The sequence below is a fragment of the Gigantopelta aegis genome, chromosome 9 (assembly GCF_016097555.1).
Source record: "Gigantopelta aegis isolate Gae_Host chromosome 9, Gae_host_genome, whole genome shotgun sequence".
NCBI lineage: Eukaryota > Metazoa > Mollusca > Gastropoda > Neomphalida > Peltospiridae > Gigantopelta > Gigantopelta aegis.
The window spans coordinates 41974405-41995065 of NC_054707.1; the positions used below are offsets into that span (position 1 = coordinate 41974405).

A 20661-nucleotide genomic window follows, 5' to 3' on the forward strand; every position below is an offset into this window, starting at 1 on the left:
GCGAAGATTGTGATTGCTATTTCACTTGCTGAATTGTAACAATGCGCTGACTGACATTGGAAAAACGTCTTAGGCGCATAGGGATTATCCAGGCTGGACGACCAGACGTACACAGCTCATCAAATTAGTGTTTCACAGTCTGTTATTAGCAGACTATGGGACAACAGGCAACAGGGATCAAGTCTGCACACAAACAGTTCCTAGCCGCCTGCATGTTCGTTTGTTATGAGCCTGTAGACCGTAGATTCCTTTACCTTTAACTGCAAGACATTGCCAAACTCGGCTGCAATGGTGTCGGAATCATCTGCTATGGACACACACTCATTGGTCAAATACCATGTTCACTGACGAATCAGGTTTAATCTGGACTTCAATGACAGTCGAGTAAGTGTTTGGCTCAGACTAGGTGAACGCTACCAAGAGGCTGCTATGGTATCTCGTGATCGGTATGGAAGTGGATTAATAATGGGGTTGGGTGGCGTCGCTCTGACACGCAGAACAGATATCTCCATTCGTCAAGGGACATTCACAGGTTTGTACTACACAGTTAACATAATTAATCGACATGTTTTACCATTTGCTCATCACCATGGCGCAGGATTTGTGTTCCAGGATGATAATGTCAGAACGTTTTGTGCGCATGTTGTCACAGATCATCTACAGAGGCATGAAATCCAGACCTTGGCCAACAATGTCCCCTGACCTGTCACCCATAGAACACATGTGGGATATCCTTAGTAGGCATAGCAACATAAACAACATAACCATATTGACATATTGTGATTTTCATGACTCCGCCACTGAATGACATTACATTTCTAGTGGTACTTGAAACATGTTTTATGTTACAACCATTGAAATACAGTAGACATGTAAGTTATGTATATGTTAATGTTGAAGAAAAAAAAAGAAGAAATTATTTCAAGGTTAAAGAGTTTGGGTATTTTTTAGGAATATCCTCTACGTTTTGTGAGCAGTATTTATACTTTTCTAAATCTGACACCACAGTACTTTTGTTTGATTCCGTTTTTCCGAGAAAAAAACCAAACAAAAAAAACAGCGTTAGACAGCTTTGCATAGCGTGGTCAGATGTTTCATGTAACGTTTGTATCATTAACAAGTTTTATGTCAGTGGCTAATACAAGTTGGGATCCAAGGGTTGGGGATGGTGGCGTTTTGTTTCGATGACGTCAAAACATAATATTAAAGGTCTGTTTAAACACCTGGATCCGCACCTGTAATGTACCTATCAACACTTAGTGAGTCGCGGATTTATGCGGGAGCCAGCCACTTCTCTCGTAACGTTACTGGCGAGTTGACTAAACAGTTTGGGCGAGTTATTCAACCGCTGAAGTGACGTAATGAAACGCTGCGGTAAATTAGTAAGGGGCGTGTTGACTAGCATTTTCATTTTTGTTTTTATTAATGAAAGAAATTAGCTAACTTACAACAAAGTGAACATGTAAACGGCACATTAGCCTATCTACTATAATGTCGGTTGAAAGGCTTGAATAATGTCACGGCCCTCCTGTTCAGAAATCCTAGATGCGCGCCTACCGTGTAAGTTGTTTTTCTAATCAAATAAAAATAAGTCATTAGATATGCTAAGTCAACCTACTTGCATTTGTCTGCGGCTACAGTCACATCTGCCATGGCGTAGGCTGTCTCGCATTTACACGTATCCGTCAGATCTACAGTAAAAAAACAAGAGTACCGATTATATGTTGAATCAAAACCGTAATCTAAACACAACACCACGCACAGTGAAATGTTACATGCATATTTTTAAAATGAATAACTTTATGGTAAGATATTTGTTTCAGTACAAAAATGATTGGTAAAATATGAAATATATCAAATGAAAAAGACGTACAACACTTGCACTGGTAATTGCGTGTTTAATCACATAATATTCCAGATATACCCCCTGGATATTATCTTAGTCCCGGTTTTCTAATAAATAATATAAATGTAATAGACTCAAAATGTAAAAAAAAAAAAAAAAACCCATAGTATTTGGTGTATCTGTTTTAAGGCCAAAGAAAATGCTCACCACATGAAGCGGTCTCGGTGACAATAGTGTTAATAGCTGCAACAATGTCCTTTCTGGCTGTAGAAGCAGTGCATCCAACATCTGTAGCGGCAACCAAACACTTGATTGCATCTTTAGCTCCTCTGTAAGCAATTACATAACAATACAGGATGTTACATTTCATGAATTACATTTTCGTAAATATCATAGGTTGATAAGGTCTATTTTGTAATAACGACCCATTTTGTCATACACAAATAGCCCATTTTGTAATAATATCATGTGTCCATTGTGTAATAAAAGTAGGCCCATTTTATAATAAAAATATTCATTCTGTAATAAATGATTACAACACTGAAATATGTCAAAGGTGTTAAATATATATTAAATTAAATAAGTGTAAACATGGGATGTGCTTTGAGCTCTGTGGAAGAGGGTCATATGCAAAAGGGCTAAGCTCTATTCGCTAAACCAAGTAGACCTATTAAATTTGCTCCTCCAGTGTACCAGTGCTGGTGTGTGTGTGTGTGTGTGTGTGTGTGTGTGTGTGTGTATATATATATATATATATATGTACTGTTATCAGTGGGACATACTTGCAACGTACCACAATTAAGTGGATGTAACAAATCCAGTGGCACTTTTCTCTGGTTGGGGATTTTCCCCGTCCGATGTCGTGCACCTCAATATGTGCTGTCCTGTCTGTGGGAAAGTGCATATAAAACATCCCTTGATTCTAATAGGAAAATATAGTGGGTGTCTACGAGTAAAAATTACTAAATGTCTGACATTCAATAACCGATGATTAATAAATCAGTTTGTTCTAGTGGTGTCGTTAAACAAAATAATGTAAATGTAATAATGTAAATTTCCCATTGGCTTATTTAATATCGTATTTCTGCACAAGACAAAGTGAAAATGAAGTTATGGCAGAATCTAGACGATATGCATCCATAAATAGGAGTGATAGTCTTCATCACAGTACCAACCAACAAAAGCTCTATTTATATGCCTATATCCACTGTAGGTTCAGACACGTCCATCCCGATCGCTGCCTCTGATAAATGTCGGTTGTATTGATCTGAACAGACATGGGGTTGTTGAATTCATTATTTAAAATAAGGAAAGTGGGATTATTTAATATTTTTGTGCGTCTGTCTAAAACAAATATAAGAGCCTATTGCGCATTAATTAATAATTGACGAATTTTAGAGCGGACATTTAATCCAAATATAAAAAGACAAAAATAATACTTCAGCTTAATTTGATTTGATTCAAATTTACAATTAAACTTAATTATTAGCTATTTCCCGTTTAAGTTTTTGCGATAAGCAAATTATTGAAACTACTCACAATCCAAGACCCAGAGGTTGGAAATAGCAAAGAAGAAATGTTGTTGTTAAGACACCCGTCATCTAACCCACATTTTTCAAAACCCCTTTAATGTTTAAGAACCCGGACACGACTAGTGGGAAACAAGTGTTCACCGAGCGTCCCTGGGTATTGATAGACATAAGACTGGATAGCAGCTTGATTAAAACCTAAAATATATTTATGAAATGAAATGAAACAAGCACAGAAACAGCATCCCTACCAGAGAATATAATTGTTTTGTCATCGGACATGCTGTCAAATAAAAATATTCGTACAGACCCAACCAATCCGCCAGCATTCACCCAAAGTCCGGAAACCCCTTCCTCAGGCACAAATTACTAGATTGAAATAATATGTAAAATAATAATAATAATAATAATAATAATATAAAATAAGTGCAAAAAATTATTTTAAAAACCGAGGAGGTTGGCTGAGGGGATCCATTCCTTGTGTTGGACACACGTTTTAAAGAGCACGCTAATACAGGAGCGAAAAGCTTTTTCTACAGTTGTCATGAACTATAGAACATATGAATGTTCACAGATATATTTTCCAACTAAGTTATTATACATATTCAAAACAAATATTGCACAAATTGTACAGAGGGAGACGTCTGAAATTTAGGTTCACTTTCCTTTTACGAATACGAATACGTTTATTTGTATTGCCTATAAAATTTTCAAAGCGTGTTCCACACATAATACTTTACGTTGTATACATACTATTACACATCAGTGATAAAAGTCAATGTGAAATTAAGTGGTACAAAATAAACTCTTGTCAAATTAAGTGTATACCTGTAGGTTGTACCAGTATGTTGTCTCTGAACCTCGTCTATATACTTACCTTTGTTTACCGAATAGTCGATGTGTATTTTTGAACTGGGGTATTTAGAAAATGGTTGATTTATTTATGAAATCAAACGCTTTTTATTTTTTACTGAAGAAATTTCATTGAGCATAAATAACAGCTGACTAAACGAATTAGGTCATTGCTATACAAAACAGTAACGTATGAGAAAACAGTAACGTATGAGAAAACGGATTTCTGCAGAACAAATGTGTTTTTGTGTGTCCAGTTCGTCCATGCTATTTGTGACTGCATGATATCAAGCACACAGCAACTATTTTGGATTTGAACGTGGTGTCCATCGTGTCACTATATATTCATCGGGAAATAATCAAGTTATATTTATTGAATACAATCGGTGATATACAAGATCTAAAATAGCAATGGAAGCGAACAAATAGGTCACACCAAGAACCGATCCAATGGACGGGACCAGGGGGACATGGCTCTCTAAAAATGTCCGTACCCCCGTGTTGACCCAATTCGTTTTCAATTTTCAATGTTTTTGGGGCAGTTGGTTCATTTGCCCTTTCCCCATATATCCTCTCTAAAATATTTCCTGGATCCGACCGTGTTAATACAAATGGAGTATTCTGCTAACAAAATGAACGAACGAACGAACGAATGATTGAACGAATGAATGACACTGAATAAAAAAAACGTATGTTTAATGACACCCAAGTGCGAAACAGTGTATAAAATATTAGGTTTCAAAGGTAAGTTTGTCAATGAATAAATAAATTAATTAAATTGGTATTACTATAATAATGATTTATCAGTGATCCAGATTTGTATTTGTTTGTTTGGGGTGTTTTGTTTTTTATTTCTTTGTTGTTGAGTTTTTTGTTGTTGTTTGTTTTGTTTCGGGGGTGGGGGGTTGGAGAGAGGGGTCTATATATTTGATACTGTATTGCTGTACAATATACAACTATTATTTAGAAATGTCTAAAACAACACTCACAATTCCATATAACGCCAATCATTTCCAGGAGCAGGTCACCTCGACCACAAAATCAACTCCCTCCCCCCCCAGCGGTTGAACAAAAGTGATAGAAAAAGTCACCATTTAGTATAAGAAAACAAAAGGCAAAATTAAAATGACAGAAAAAAGTCAGAACTTTTATATAACCAAATGTATGTGTTTGTTGAGTATATAAGGTGCCTCCTTCTGCATGGACTGTGACTGGTCCAGCTTACTGATTAGGGTCAATTAGGCTTGATTAAAAAGTGCCTTCATATTGTGAAGGGGCGGTCCCTGGGCCCATCTTTCTAGGACTGTGTTATTTAGATGCTTGCACGATGTTTTAATTGTCTGGTCACGTTATATTCAGCTGTGTTAAAATTAGCTCGAGTATCGAGTCTTTTGAGAGCTAGACGGACATCCGTACGGTTATGATCGCTCTCTCACCCATAGATAACTATATAGCGTAAACAAGGAATGGATGACTACCACACAGTAGACAAAGATTCCCGCTCTAATACAACAATAATCCTATGTGTGACGCTAAATACCATTACAATGAGAAAAACTGAGAATGTACTGAATTTACACTAACACACGACTTTATACCCTGATACATGTTATGTATAATGACGAGTAGTTTGCCGTTTATTTTATTATCTAATAGTTTTTGCCAGAGATAAACCCTGAATATCATATCAAATGCTTTTTGGAAGTCGACAAATGCACAACACAATTTTTACCCTTATTCTTTAGTTAACTGTTAAATCATGGTTTGTCATTGGGTCGAATAGTAATGGTCTCATTAGGTATACAGTTGTTAATATGCTGTTTAATTATAGATTTAAAATGTTCGCAGCTATATCAACGTTTCCTGCGGGATTTATTATTTCTTGTCATGGTTCTTTCTGTATTAAATTATTGACTTTTTCAAAATCACCTTTGTCGTACTACCAAATTTTCTTTTCAAATGTTTTGTTATTGTATACAATATTATTTAATATAACGTACGTAGCTTTATGGTCGCTAATATTCTCTTTAAATTGAGTTACCCCACTTTCTTTGGTTTCACACGCTTGTTTGGTTTTTTAAAATAAGAATAGGATAGATTAATGTGGCACTGTAGGCCGTCAATCGTGTTGGGGTGTTTATTACACCTGACATAGCTAAACTTACATGTTAAAGGGACATTCCTGAGTTTGCAGCACATTTTAAGATGTTATAGACTAACAGAAACTTTTTAACGATTGTAATTACATATAAAATATATTTTTCTGCATACAATATTAGTGGCTGTATATTAAACGTGTTTGTGGTCGTTCTAATATTTGTACTAGGTTAAATTTCATTTTATTTCCTAAAAAAAAGATTTTTGAATTATTTGAAGACAAAATCCAGTTTTGGCTTCTTACAAATATTAAGACGACCAGAAACACATTGAATATACAGACACTGATATTCTAAACAAGAAAATATATTTAATATGTAAGTTTAATCGTAAAACTATTTTATTAGTCAGAAACATCTTACAATGCAGCAAACTCGGGAATGTCCCCTTAACCGTTAGTACGATACAAATGGCTGAACAGTAAATCCAACACCCTATCAGAAACACAGCTTGATTCGCATAGCTGTGTCGGATTTCTTCTTGTATCTTATGTCTTTGATTAAAATATCTACTATCACTCAGTGCCGACGTGGATTTACGCGGGGTCCAGATCCTGCTGTGTTTGCATCCGACGAGGAGTCTTGATTTGCACAAGTCCCTCCAAATACATTACATTAGTGCTGCTGTCCGCTTATTGAATAATTCTAGATGCGCGCCTGTAATATACGTTTCCCATCACCAAACTAAAACAAACCATCGAATATGTTAAGTCAACATACGTGCATTTGTCTGTAGCTGCAGTCACATCTACCTTGGCGTAGGCTATCTGACATTTGCATGTCTCCGTTAGGTCTATAGCAAAACAAAAGTACGTTAACGAGCATTCATGTTGAATCAAAACGTATTCTAACTCAAATCTACATATAACGAGAAATTTGATTGGCTAATCGAATCCATTTGCGACACTAAAACCAACATTAACGTGTCGGAAAATAATGGGCGATTCCCCATATTTACATATTCATACGCCATTTATGGCTGTTTTTAAAATAACGAGTTCAGTGTGTGGCCAGTTGAGCTATTTGTCGATCCAGCCAGTGCATCACGGCTGGTGTATGAAAGGCCGTAGCATGTGTTATCCTGTCTGTGAGATGGTCAATATAAAAGGTCCTTTGCTACTAATGTAGCGGGTTTCCTCTCTAAGATGTAGAATTACCAAATGTTTTGACATCCAGTAGCCGATGACTAATACAAATCATTGTGCTCTAGTGGTGTCGTTAAACCAAACAAACTTTAACTTTTAAAATATTACCGTTTAATCTTTTCTGAGGCAAAATGCGTATTCCTCTAAATTGGATGAATGTTAGCTAAAACAAACTACACATAGAAAAAAAAGCACACGTTAAGGATTGGACTGAAAGCTAAACAAAATATATTTTATTTCTGTCTAAATTTAATCCATTACCAATTAATTATCGGACGCTTCAACGTAATAAATATGGACTAAAACGCACATAATAATAACAACCATTTTTTAAATTAAATTCACCGAAAAAACCCCAACCTTAGTTGTAGAATGAATTTCTAATGTATAAAACAAAATGTATTTTATATTTGTTTACCTGTTTTGCAGTTGGCAACGGCGTCGACGATGAAGGCGTCTTGTGCAGTCGCTACTGCAGATTTCTTTGTCGAACCGTCACACGCCACGCCATTTGCCGACATCAGGCAATTCATTTCTTCCTTCAGTTTTCTGTGCAGTAAGAAGGAAAGAAGGAAATGTTTTATTTAACTACGCACTCAACACATTTTATTTACGGTTATATGGCTTCGGACAGTTAGAAGGAAATACTTTACTCGACACATCAATGCAACAATGAAGCAGCAATAACTAGCCCACGTAGTATGACATTATACATTTTATACTACATCTTGAAAGGGGCGATATTTAGCTCAGTCGTTGAGTGCTCGCTTGAGGTGCTTATGTCGCAGGATCGAACAACCTCGGTGTATCCATTCAGCTGATTGTTTTTCTCTCGTTCCAACCAGTGCACAACAACTGGTCAAAGGTATGTGCTGTTCTGTATGTTGGAACATGCATATAGAAGATCCTTTGCTGCATTAGAAAAAAATGTAGCGGGTTTCCTCTGATGACTACGTGTCTGAATTACCATATGTTTGATGATTTATAAATCAATGTGCTCTAGTGGTGTCATTAAACAAAATAAAACATATTGAATTGGCATGTAAAATATATAGGACTGCGTTTTGTGCGCCGGCAGTGTAAGTTTGTCATCATCAAATAGAAGCAAAACATTAGATATGCTAAGTCAACCTACGTGCATTTGTTTTCGGCTGCAGCAACATCTGCCATAGCGTAGGCTGTCTGACATTTGCACGTGTCCGTCAGCTCTATAGCAAAAACAATGTACATTAACGAGTATTAGTTTTGAATCAAAATCGTAATAAACACAAAACAAATCACAGTGAAATGTTACATGTAGATATTAAAATGAATAGACAACTTAACAGTTAACACGATCAATGTCCAGACTCGGTGTTATATCGAATAAACGTTTTTATTTTAAATGTGATATACATCAAATAAAGGAAGACGTACACAAATCTCACCGGTAACCAAAGGATATCCTAGATATTCCCCAGGACATTAGCTTAGTCCTGCGACGAGTTCAGACCAACAAGAACAACGTCCTCTAGAGACTGGTTTACTCGCTTCACGGTAAACCAAATAGCATCATCAGAAACCAATAAAATATTTCGCGAACGTTAGCGAAACGTTTGCTGGCTGAACTTGGGGCCGGTTTCCTTCTAAATAATTTTCTTTTATTTATTATTTTAAAATTTATTTACATTGACGAGATTGCTGACATGTAAAGTATTTTATGCGGTGGTTCGTTTATAACAGTTGCTTGTCGAAATCAGCTAACTCTATTTACCGCAGAAAAAATTAAAATAGATCAACTTCATAAACCAACATTATTATATCCTGGATAGCTTTCCTTTTGTGTGTTAATTAATTATATTAAAATACTTCCCTAAGCTGTGTTCGAAATTACACACAAATAACGAACATTGCAAACCAAACACTTCGCACAAACAACTGATTTTATGAAACAAAAGACAAAATGGACTGAATATTTCGACTAAAAAAAAAACTTTTTTGTTTATTAATAAATATTTGAAAAACAAAACGGAAACAAACAACAACACAATGTGTAAAAAACCCATTATTTTGACTCAATAAATGTATTCCTTTTAAGGCCAAAGAAAATGCTTACCACATGAAGCTGTGTTGGTGACAATAGTGTTAAAAGCTGCAACAATGTCCTTTCTGGCTGTCGTAGTAGCACCAATACATCCATCGTCTGTAGCGGCAACCAGACACTTTATTGCATTTGTAGCAGTTCTGTTAGCAAGTACATAACAACGTTAGATTCCATGAATTACATTTTCTTAAGGATGAAACGTTCATTTCAGAAACTTATATCTTATTCTCGCTTTAGCTGCACTGCAAGATATTATAACGAAATAGTAATTATTTACACACTTCCTTTCTGTTTGCTGGTTCTTTGTCTGTGGTTGTTGGTTTTTAAACTTCAAGATCACAACCGAATATAATTAATAAATATTGTATTTCCTGCATATTATTATAGACTTGTATATTCGCTGAAAACATTATTTATATTCCAATTAAAAATCATTAAACTCAACATTACTAAAACGTACGTGCAAGCACCAGAGGTAAGATCAGTAGAATGGTAAGTCACTTGACAACCACACGTAGTAGTCAACGCTGAAAAAAGTAAGGGAAATGTGAATACATTCTCACACATTATCAACGTTGAAAATAATTAGGTAAATATGATTACATTACCACAAAGTAAATAGGAGTACATTTTCAGGCATTATTCAGACCACGCAGAAAAGAACAAAGCAAATGTGATTATATTATCAGGCATTATCCAGTCCACGCTGAAAAAATAAAATAAATAGGATTATATGTTCATACATATCTAGTCAACGCTGAAAAGAATACAATAATATGATTACATTCTCACATATTATCCAGTCAACGCTGGAAAGAATATATTAAACAGGATTGTATTCCTATGTAATTTCAAGTCAAGTCTGAAAAGATAAAGATCCTATAAAAGCCATGGATGACTGAGGCGTACATACTCCTAGTTTCGTATGATGGCAGACTGAATTTTGCCCGAATTAAACGAATATGTCCGAATGTCATGTATTAGTATTACGTAAAAAAATTATGAAATGTTATCTCTGGTCGCAGGTTAGTCGATCGAATGTGTCATTTCTAGTCCGAAAACTAAAACATCGAGGAGGAAACGATCGGTAAGGGCATAACAGGGAGGTGAGAAACAGGTGACTCATCGTTCAGCGACCAACGACCAACTTCATCCCCAACGATATCGTCATGTCGTGTACTATTAGGAAGTTACTAAGCATTTGTTCCATAGTTTGCCCATCTCAAACTTACACCCACACCCACTTCCCCTCTGCCGCTCACACAGACAGTGGTGAAGTGAGAGGTTGTGCACATGGTTCATGTGCTTAAACTGTAATTGGATATAGCACGTTAACAGAGTTCGTGGCTCGTGCAAAATGCATTAACAATGCCACTACCACTGAAAAACAAATAAATTGATGCGTATTTATTTATCAAAGAGTCATATTTTTTTTAATTGGCCACCATAGCAATTTTCATATAAAGGAAAAAATATCTCTAAATACTATTTTAGTTTTTTAAATGTTTCTATCAATGTACCTCAAAATTATATTAAAAACATAGTTGGGAACAACAAGAAAACTGTTAAAAAACTAAATTATTTAAATTCTTGGTAATTCTTAGGTTTCATAGAACATTTATGCAAGATTCATATGTATGTTAATGTGGGCATGATCCCTTCAGGCTATGTGAATAAAATATTTACATGTAAAGGTATGTATTAGGTTATATGAATAAAAAACGCACCATTGGTTCGTACCTAGCCAAAGGTTGCTGTGCTTTACAAATATAAATATGAATCTGTTTATGTGTTATATGTGTCTATCCCCAAATGTGGTCTGCCTGATGCCAAATACAGAGTATGTATTTGGGCAAGCACAATTTGCGTTGGCAGACTGCTTTCTATTTACACGCCTCTTAGGAAACAGAATAGATCTGGCTACCCTTTGCACTCAATCAGTCCAACGAAATTACGATATATCTCTTAATGGATGGTAGTACATCATTCAGTCTATCTGCTGCTGGACATTTTTTTCATTGCTCGAGTGTGACATTGTTTAATGTCATCCAAGCTGTCTAATCAGTACAGTTCCCTCTTCCCGAGAACACGTATGTAACAGGCAGTCGGCGCTTGAAATGCCAGCAGTATATTGCTTTTGTCACTACTCTAATCTAGCACAGTAGCTGTTGCATTGTGGTTGTTATGTGCCAAAGACAACCCACGACCTTTAATATGTTTCACGTCTTTAATTATAGCCCTAAGCATTATCAGTTTGTGAGCATAACATGTATATAACTGTGCTAAAGTGATCTAGCGCGTAAAGGTTATCGCATGTGTAAGGATATTCACACACATCTTGTTTTCGTCATGACTGTAGTATCATTTTATGCTAGTTTTCAACGTTGTTGTGCTGTGTTTTTCACCACCTTGAAGACACATTTTAGCAGCACCTTGTAAACAATGCTGACTAGTCATTGTTGAAAACTGCACTGTGCTCCAGCAGTCACCTTCCCTTCCAAAAGAGCGACATCTTGACATACGAACCGCCTATCATGATATACAAGAATCCTCTCCAAAAGTTTCTAGCCACATGCATCTTTCGCAATTTAAAATCACAGCTGATCGCATGCAATCAAATGAACTTATTCAGTATTAAGTTCTACTACTGCCTCACGAAAAAGGTTGTGATAAATAGCCCATACAGTATTAAATTTATGATGTTTGTTTTTATTAAACGAAATCTCCCTTTCTATTACATATCTCATCTCCGTGAACAATTGGCTTATATTTGGGTTTTTTTATTTAATAATATATGTTTATATACAAAATACTTAGAATAAAGTAATAGCTAATCGAAAAGTGTATATGCCCTTGTATGCTACTTAGTACCAAACATAACTAGATGTACGGTCATAGTCATATTATTTATGTGTGCACATGTTATAGTTAACCATTCCCAAAAAGAAGACCAGACGGTTTGTACTACTGAACATTCCCTAAAGAAATGAATCCTATCTTCATTTTCTTTGTTAAAAATGTACTAAGATTAATGTATTTTATATGGAATAGGTGTACACAGCTATATTGAAACATCTTAGTTCTGTATCCTGGGTAGTACTAAATACTCTAATATTAATTTCTCCCAGTTTTACCTTTACTGATAAAGGATCATTCCATCTTTCTGGACCCTGTTAACTATATAATATATACTCTTCAAAAAAAGAAACGCAAAAGGGTACAAATGGGTTATAACTCCGATTTTATGTTTCCTACGGGTTCATGCTTTGTGAATATAAGGTCATTGCATGTCCCAAACACATTCCCACGGTTACATTCGATAAAACGCAGCTACTGTACAATAAAGTTCCAAAATGTGAATATTCGCAAAAACGCAGCCACGTGCAAACCATGTCACCACTGCACGTGCGTTGTCTGCACGTGCAACATGAACACCGACAGTATAAAAGTGCAGGGTGTTCGCTTGCCTGGCCTCTGTATCTGGCCGACAGTTGACAATCCAGGACATGCCGCGTCTCAGTGAACCGCAGAGAAACAATGCCACCGGCCGACTAGACGCAGGCGAATCCAGAACGGCCGTTGCCAGGGCATTCCATGTGTCCCCAAGCACCATCTCCAGACTGTGGGACCGTTACCAGCAACATGGATCAACACGTGACCTCCCTAGATCCGGTCGACCACGGGTCACTACCCCCGGGCAGGACCGCTACATCCGGGTACGCCACCTTCGGGAACGATTGACTACTGCCACCTCCACAGCCGCAGCAATACCAGGTTTGCGCAGGATATCCGACCAGACCGTACGGAACCGCCTACGTGAGGTAGGAATTCGTGCCAGACGTCCAGTTCGAGGTGTCATCTTAACACCACAACACCGTCGACTCCGACTGCAGTGGTGCCAGATTCATCGACAATGGCCTCAACTGCGATGGAGACAGGTGTGGTTCAGTGACGAGTCCCGATTTCTGCTCCGACGTCATGATGGAAGATGTCGCGTGTATAGGCGTCGTGGTGAACGTTATGCGGCAAACTGCGTGCAGGAAGTGGACAGATTCGGCGGGGGTAGTGTCATGGTGTGGGCAGCCATCTCACACACTGGCAGAACTGACCTGGTCCACGTGCAGGGCAACCTGAATGCACAGGGCTACACTGACCAGATCCTCCGGCCACACATCGTTCCAGTTATGGCCAACGCCAACGCAGTGTTCCAACATGACAACGCCAGGCCTCACACAGCACGTCTCACAACGGCTTTCCTACAGAACAACAACATTAATGTCCTTCCTTGGCCATCGATATCACCGGATTTGAACCCAATTGAGCATCTATGGGACGAGTTGGACCGACGCCTCCGACAGCGACAACCACAGCCCCAGACCCTGCCCGAGCTGGCAGCAGCCTTGCAGGCCGAGTGGGCCACCATCCCCCGGGACGTCATCCGTACTCTGGTTGCTTCAATGGGCAGGCGGTGCCAGGCAGTTGTCAACACACGCGGAAGCCACACCCGGTATTGACTCCAGATGACCTTGACCTTGGTGGTGTGTCCTATCACTTACTCACAATGGACTAGAGTGAATTGTGAACAATCCTGCAACATTTGGTAATTATCGGACTCACCATTCAATAATTAAATCAATTCTCCAAATGTTACGACAATGTGGTTTTGCGTTTCTTCTTTTGAAGAGTATATATTGCACTCAGAATGTAATAATACATCTTGGATACTTTACAACTTTGTTAAAATGTTTTATTCGATGACACCTATAGCAATGTTTCTTAGATATATGTCTTAACAGATGTAATTACACTATAATATTCTACTAAATTAGAGAGTTGCTTAAAGTAAATGGAATAAATTGACTACATACATTTTAAACATCACGGTCCGTATTTACAAAGTCTATTTTTGACTAACACTGAGCAACTACATACATTTACACTGCTAGAGCCCCAGTCACACCGGGCCTACGACCAGGTTACGACCTAGCTGCCACCGAAAAATGTTGGAATCGCGGGCAATTCGTAGAAAGAGCGCGCGACTGGTTGCAGAGGTCGTAGGTGATCGCCAGAGCAAAATCAGTCGCAGCAAGGTCGATGGTCATGTTCAAAACTTTTGACCTTCGATTTCAGATCGTAAGAGGTCGCAGACAAGTCTTGCATGGTCGTACCACCAGTCGCGCATGGACGCACCACCAGTCGTGCATGATCGCGGGTCAAGTAGTCGCAAGATTGGTCGTGCTACTAGTCATGCCACCTGACGATTGGCTGTGCCACCTGTTGTACGATCTCACGATCGGTAGTGCGACCAGTCCCGACCTGTCCCGACTGGTTGCACGACCTTACGATTGGTGGTACCACTAGTCTTTAGCTCGCAGACCAGTATGTTTGGAGTGACTTCTGGGGTTCAGGTCAATCTTCACTACGACACCTGAAGAGAGCATATCGCTATGGCGGGTGTACCGGTACCGCCGTAAAGACTGGAACTTATGTTGGGCCGACTGCAAATGAAGCAACAACAACAGTTGGGTGCTGTGGCCGCACGATCGCGAATCTTCTCACGACTGGCTGCGATTGGCTGCGATCGATAGTGCAAGCGATCACAGGTCGCCACGATTGATCGTACGATCGGTCGTTGATCGCCACTACTTGTCGCACGATTACCTACGATTGATCTTGCGATCGATCTTCTCCAATCGTTGGTGATCGCATGACGACGCGTACCACCAATCGTACGATGACCTACCACCAGTCTTAATAACAATCGCAGTACACGATCGGAAATGGAGATCGTAGCAAACATTGCCGATTTGTCGTACCTCGGCCAAATTGCCACCAAATGCGACGATCCAGAAAACTCACGATCCAGCGTGACTGAGGCTTTAAACACCTGTTGAAGCCCAAAATGTCCCAACTGCCCAAGATGTCCAAATTGGGATATCTTGGGCGGGCACGGGCCCAATATGTCCCAACTGCGATATTTTCCACCGGTCCAAGATGTCCCAATTCTAAAACAATATGTAGCAAGTCGGCCCAAAATGTCCCAACTACTGACTAGTGTCTGGAAACAGAAAAATATACGAATACGAGTACACATACGGATATATGTATGTCTGTATATGAATATCTATATATTGTATGTATATATGTATCTATGTATGTATGTATGTATCTATGTATGTATGTATGTATGTTAAATTTCGTTTGTTTTGTTTAACGACACCACTAAAGCACAGTGATTTCTTAATCACAGGCTACTGAATGTCAAATATTTGGTAATTTGTACATTAGTAGAAAGGGATATTTTATATGCACCATCCGACATAGTAAGCACATACCAAAGCCTTTGGTGTAACAGTTGCGATGTGTATGTGTGTTCGTATGTGCATGTGTGCATGTGTTTGTGTGTCTGTATGTATGTATGTATGTATGTATGTACGTACGTACATACATATACATGCATACATACTTACATACATGCATACATATATACATGTATGTGTATGTGTATATATATATATATACACACACACACACACACACACACACACTTACACATTTATACTGAGTCTGTTAAACTGAATTCAGAAGTTAGAGGGCGATCACCCTATAAACAAAAACATAAATGCAGTTTGTTCTGTCTGATCCCATTCCCTTTTGGAAGCAGAATGCGAATGGTCGGTTTTTAATGTGTATTTCTTGTTTGTTTGTTTTAAAACAAATTATGGTTTGCTCTATGTATTTATTATTGGATTGTTCGAAGGGTAATCCGCTGGATTTCAGTTCATTTGTTTCTTTGCAAAATTAACTTCAAACATTAAAAACAGTCTTTTTAGGAATACAAAACAACATTTTATTTCTTTGACAAGCACATGTATCAGACAACGCTGAAAATATAAACGATTTTTGGATTACCGTCTCACGTATTCTCTAAACGCACGGGCATGTAAATTGGTGATACCAGTGATATTTCTCTTTTTCTGCTTCGTATGTCTAACAAATATGTCTGTGCATTTGATTGACTGACAGCTTGTTGTATGTTCAGTTCAGTTCCACCTGATTGTTGTGTGATCCAAGCTGTTTTAGAATCATTTGATTTTTTTTTCATTTCAACTTATTTTTGTGCTTATATCCAATTACGGTTCAAGCTCGCTGTCCTGGGCACACACCTCAGCTATCTGGGCTGTCTGTCCAGGACAATAAGTTAGTTGTTAGTTGGTTAGTAAGAGAGTAGAGGGTGTAGTGGCCTTAACCTTCCCATTGAGCCCTAAAGAACTCGCTCTGGGTTGGAGCCGATACCAGGCTGCGAACCCTGTTCCAGTCGCGTACCTAGGGTATGGCACGTGCCCCGGGCGCCTCTTGAAGGGGGCGCCACTGAGCAGTTTCTATTAAAGTCAGACGTTATCTAAAAGATGGTTGTCATATATTTGGACAGGGGAACATTTTTCCGTAGATACGCCACTGCCATGTACCTACCAGTCTGTAGTCCGATGGCTTAACTTACGTTCGAACCTTATATCCAATTAAGGCTCAAGCACGCTGCCCTGGGAACTCGCTTCAGCTATAGATTAGCTGAGTTGATTAGTACTTAGTGAGAAAGAAGAGAGTGTAGTGGTCTTACACCTACCCATTGAGTCGTTAAAACTCGTTCTGGGTGGGAGCCGGTACAGGGCTGCGAACCCTGTACCTAGCAGCCTTATGTCCGACAGCTTAACCACGACACCACTGAGGTCGGTGTTTTAGAATCATGCTTGCTTTGTACTGGGTTTTCTTATATAACGAGGTATTTTGGTAGTTTGTCTTTTGTGATTTTGTTATTCAGATTCCAGAGTCGAAAATATTTATTTTGGAATGAATGAAAAAAACCCTAGTAGAAACATCGATGTGATTATTTTTATAGCATATAATTTAAAATAAACATATTTGTCTTTTTATTCAAGAATTTTTTATCCTCTGAGATCAACCTAAATCATTATCCAAAGTAAAGCAGTACAGTTTACTCATACACCATACTAACCTTTTAGAAAACAATGTCAGAAATTACAATGTGCATTTTGTTTACAAATATTGGTCAAGATATTAATAATGAACAACCGTCTGCTTATGTACTTCGAAACTATATTTTCTCCTATTAGTTTATCGTTACGTACATACATACACAACTAGTTAGTAGTCACATTATAAGAAAATAAATATTAAATAATATATAGGATAAATTAATAAAGAATATAGGATTTCAAGCTACATAACAGTCTTCATAATGGGAGAATATTGACCAATGTGCTCTCAAACTGCATACAAAGAAAGACCATTGTTTACAAAACACTTCCCTTTTTTATGTCACGCTGAACTCAAATCATTGTCAAACAATACATACTATATTAAATGGAGGTTGGTACAAGCTTTGGTAGATATTATTAAAAAAAACAGCTTATGCGAATTTGTCGTGTCGTAAACAAAATAGACTTATAATGCAGATGTTTGTTGGAATTTTTGGTTGTTGTTCATCTTTGAGAAAATGAATACACTTCTTCCCAATATTTAAACATAAACCATCAATTCCATTCTTACCAGTGCATGCAACAGGCGGCATGATTCCGTCACGGTGAGTCTTCGCCTCCGCCATCTTAGTGTGTCGAGTATCACATCCTGCGTCGCTACTCGCTGCGTTCAACAGACACGATATATAGGTGTCGTCGTCACTGAAAGGGTTAACAAGATGTTAGGTCACATCTACACTATCATATATTTAATATTTAAAAAGACCTTGGTTGTACAAACGTACAATGTTGTACAATTCTGTCTGTACGGTGCTGCATGGTAAATAACACTTAAACTGTTAGATACGTAAGAAACATGAAGGCATTATAAAGAAGACGAACTGTTCCCAAATATACATCTATCCTAAATTAACTCATAGTTTAGCTTTCTGGGGTCTAATTCACTAAACTTTGCGATCTCGCAGTGCAGTGCTAAAATACTTGCAAAGAGGATGCTTTGTTGTCTAGCAGAGCCTAAGAGAGCTTTGTGAATAAGGCCCCTGGAATGTAAGGCCCACGTGCTTGTGAACTACTACCTCTGACACTTGTTTTGTATATTGTCTAAAATGATTGTGTATTGTTTGTGATTTTAGTTTTAGAATCGTTTGTTTGCCTGTGTTTTTGTGGGGGGCAGGGGGGGGGTGTTTTTTTTTTTTTGGGTTTTTTGTTTGGTTTTTTTTTTTTTTTGGGGGGGGGGGGTTGCGGTGGGAGTGGTTTGGGGTTCAGAAGTAAACCTAATGATACACTTTTTAAACAAAACTCAATAACGAACTACCACTAATATGTTGGATCTTTCAACAAGTATGAAATCAATTTAAGTTGATGTCTGGACCTTAAGACTCAATTTCAGACATGTTCGCAATGTTTGCATTCACGATAGTTTGATACCCAATAGCCGATGTATTTTTCGTGCTGAGGGTGTCAGACCGGCCTCGGTGGCGTAGTGGTTAAGCCATCGGACTACAGGCTGGTAGGTACAGGTTCGCAGCCCGGTACCAGCTCCAACCCAGAGCGAGTTCTTAAGGGCTCAATGGGTAGGTGTAAGGCCACTACACCCTCTTCTCTCTCACTAACTACTAACCAACTAACAATTAACCTACTGTCCTGGACAGAAAGCCCAGATAGCTGAGGTGTGTGCCCAGGACAGCGTGCTTGAACCTTAATTGGATATAAGCACGAAAATAAGTTGAAATGAAATGAGGGTGACATTAAACAGTCATCCATTCATTCATTCATTCAAACATTTATAACACTTACAAATCAAGCATTAAATGTCATTTCACGTTATGACTCATCACGGACTACAATTATGTCCTTTTTTACCTTTTACGCGTCTTTTCATCCTTTTGGTGGAAATATTGTACATTTCAACAGTGAACTTGTTGGATGTGGGTTGTGCTCATGACGGGTAAAGGGTTATGCGAGGTATGCTCACCTTTCGCAAACACCTGGTATCATCACTGTTTTATCCAGTGTAAGTTTGGGTTTTCTAAGCTAGTTTTTTTAGTGGTTCTCGGTGTACATACGGTGTAGGAGGGGTGAAACATCCTAAGGACGAGCACCTGATAGTGCATCATGGATGCAATCACTACTTTGATTAAAACGCCATTTCGACGGAATTACCACTAAATACAATTTTGTCATTCATAGATATTTATAAGAACTGCGTGAGTCAGGTATTCTATACACACATAATAACAGAGTATACAGTAAATATATGTATGTTTTGTACACAAATGGTGTCTTTTATTACAAATGTTGAATCGCTCAGAATGTATCTTTTGAAATGTTGTACTTTTAAGAGCTATACACTTGATCTCTATTCCTGTTAATTAAATAAGGCCGGGAAGTTACCGAGTTTTCACTGTCCAATTTATAAAATAGATGAATTTACTAATGGTTTTGCCTACATAGTTTGCTTTTGTTTTTGATGTATTTGAAGATATATATATCTACAATCTATTATTGTTTGTAATATATTAGTATATGTATATTTTGTTTGGAATGTCATTTTACCATTTTTTTTAAACTGTTTTTTTTAATCTGCGCAACATTATACAATTGTTCTGTGATGTTAGTATTACAATGTTTTTAGAGGCGAGTAAATCCATCCGTTGCTCATCTGTTGATATTCAAACATCCTGACACTTCACAAGATATTACTTTCACATCACGTTTTTGGGGCGTCTAGAAACATTATTAATTTATTACAACCAACACCGTACTGGTTCCGAGAAAAGACTTATCAATCTGAAATTGTATATTTCAACCGGAGATACCGTTAACTTTCAAAAGAACCACGACGATGAAAGTTTAATAAATGTTATATAATTAAAGATATGTTACTAATTATGAATTTGTTTGCACTGCTTACACTAGGGGAGGTGTAGAAACATTGTCCGCCTGTACCTCATAGTTATGGTTATGGATACTGTTAAAAAGAGTACCTAGTACTTTTAAAACCTTACAGATTACTTAAGATCTATAGTCATTGGTATTTGTTTTATTGTGTT

General features: G+C 37.8%; 1 protein-coding gene across 3 annotated transcripts in view; it reads right to left on the reverse strand.

The window, feature by feature from the left end:
- The window catches only part of LOC121381131, a 217930-nt gene that overhangs the window by 181759 nt on the left and 15510 nt on the right, over positions 1–20661 (reverse strand). Inside the window, exons 3-10 of one of the 3 annotated variants that reach the window (XM_041510270.1) lie at positions 18180–18310; positions 10072–10138; positions 9624–9751; positions 8664–8736; positions 7947–8077; positions 7104–7176; positions 2054–2175; positions 1619–1691 (exon numbers count right to left, since the gene is read on the reverse strand). In XM_041510270.1, coding sequence (XP_041366204.1) covers positions 1619–1691; positions 2054–2175; positions 7104–7176; positions 7947–8077; positions 8664–8736; positions 9624–9751; positions 10072–10138; positions 18180–18310 — 798 coding nt within the window. The remainder of the gene's footprint in view (positions 1–1618; positions 1692–2053; positions 2176–7103; positions 7177–7946; positions 8078–8663; positions 8737–9623; positions 9752–10071; positions 10139–18179; positions 18311–20661) is intronic. The other 2 variants (XM_041510271.1, XM_041510272.1) reach the window with 2 other exon arrangements.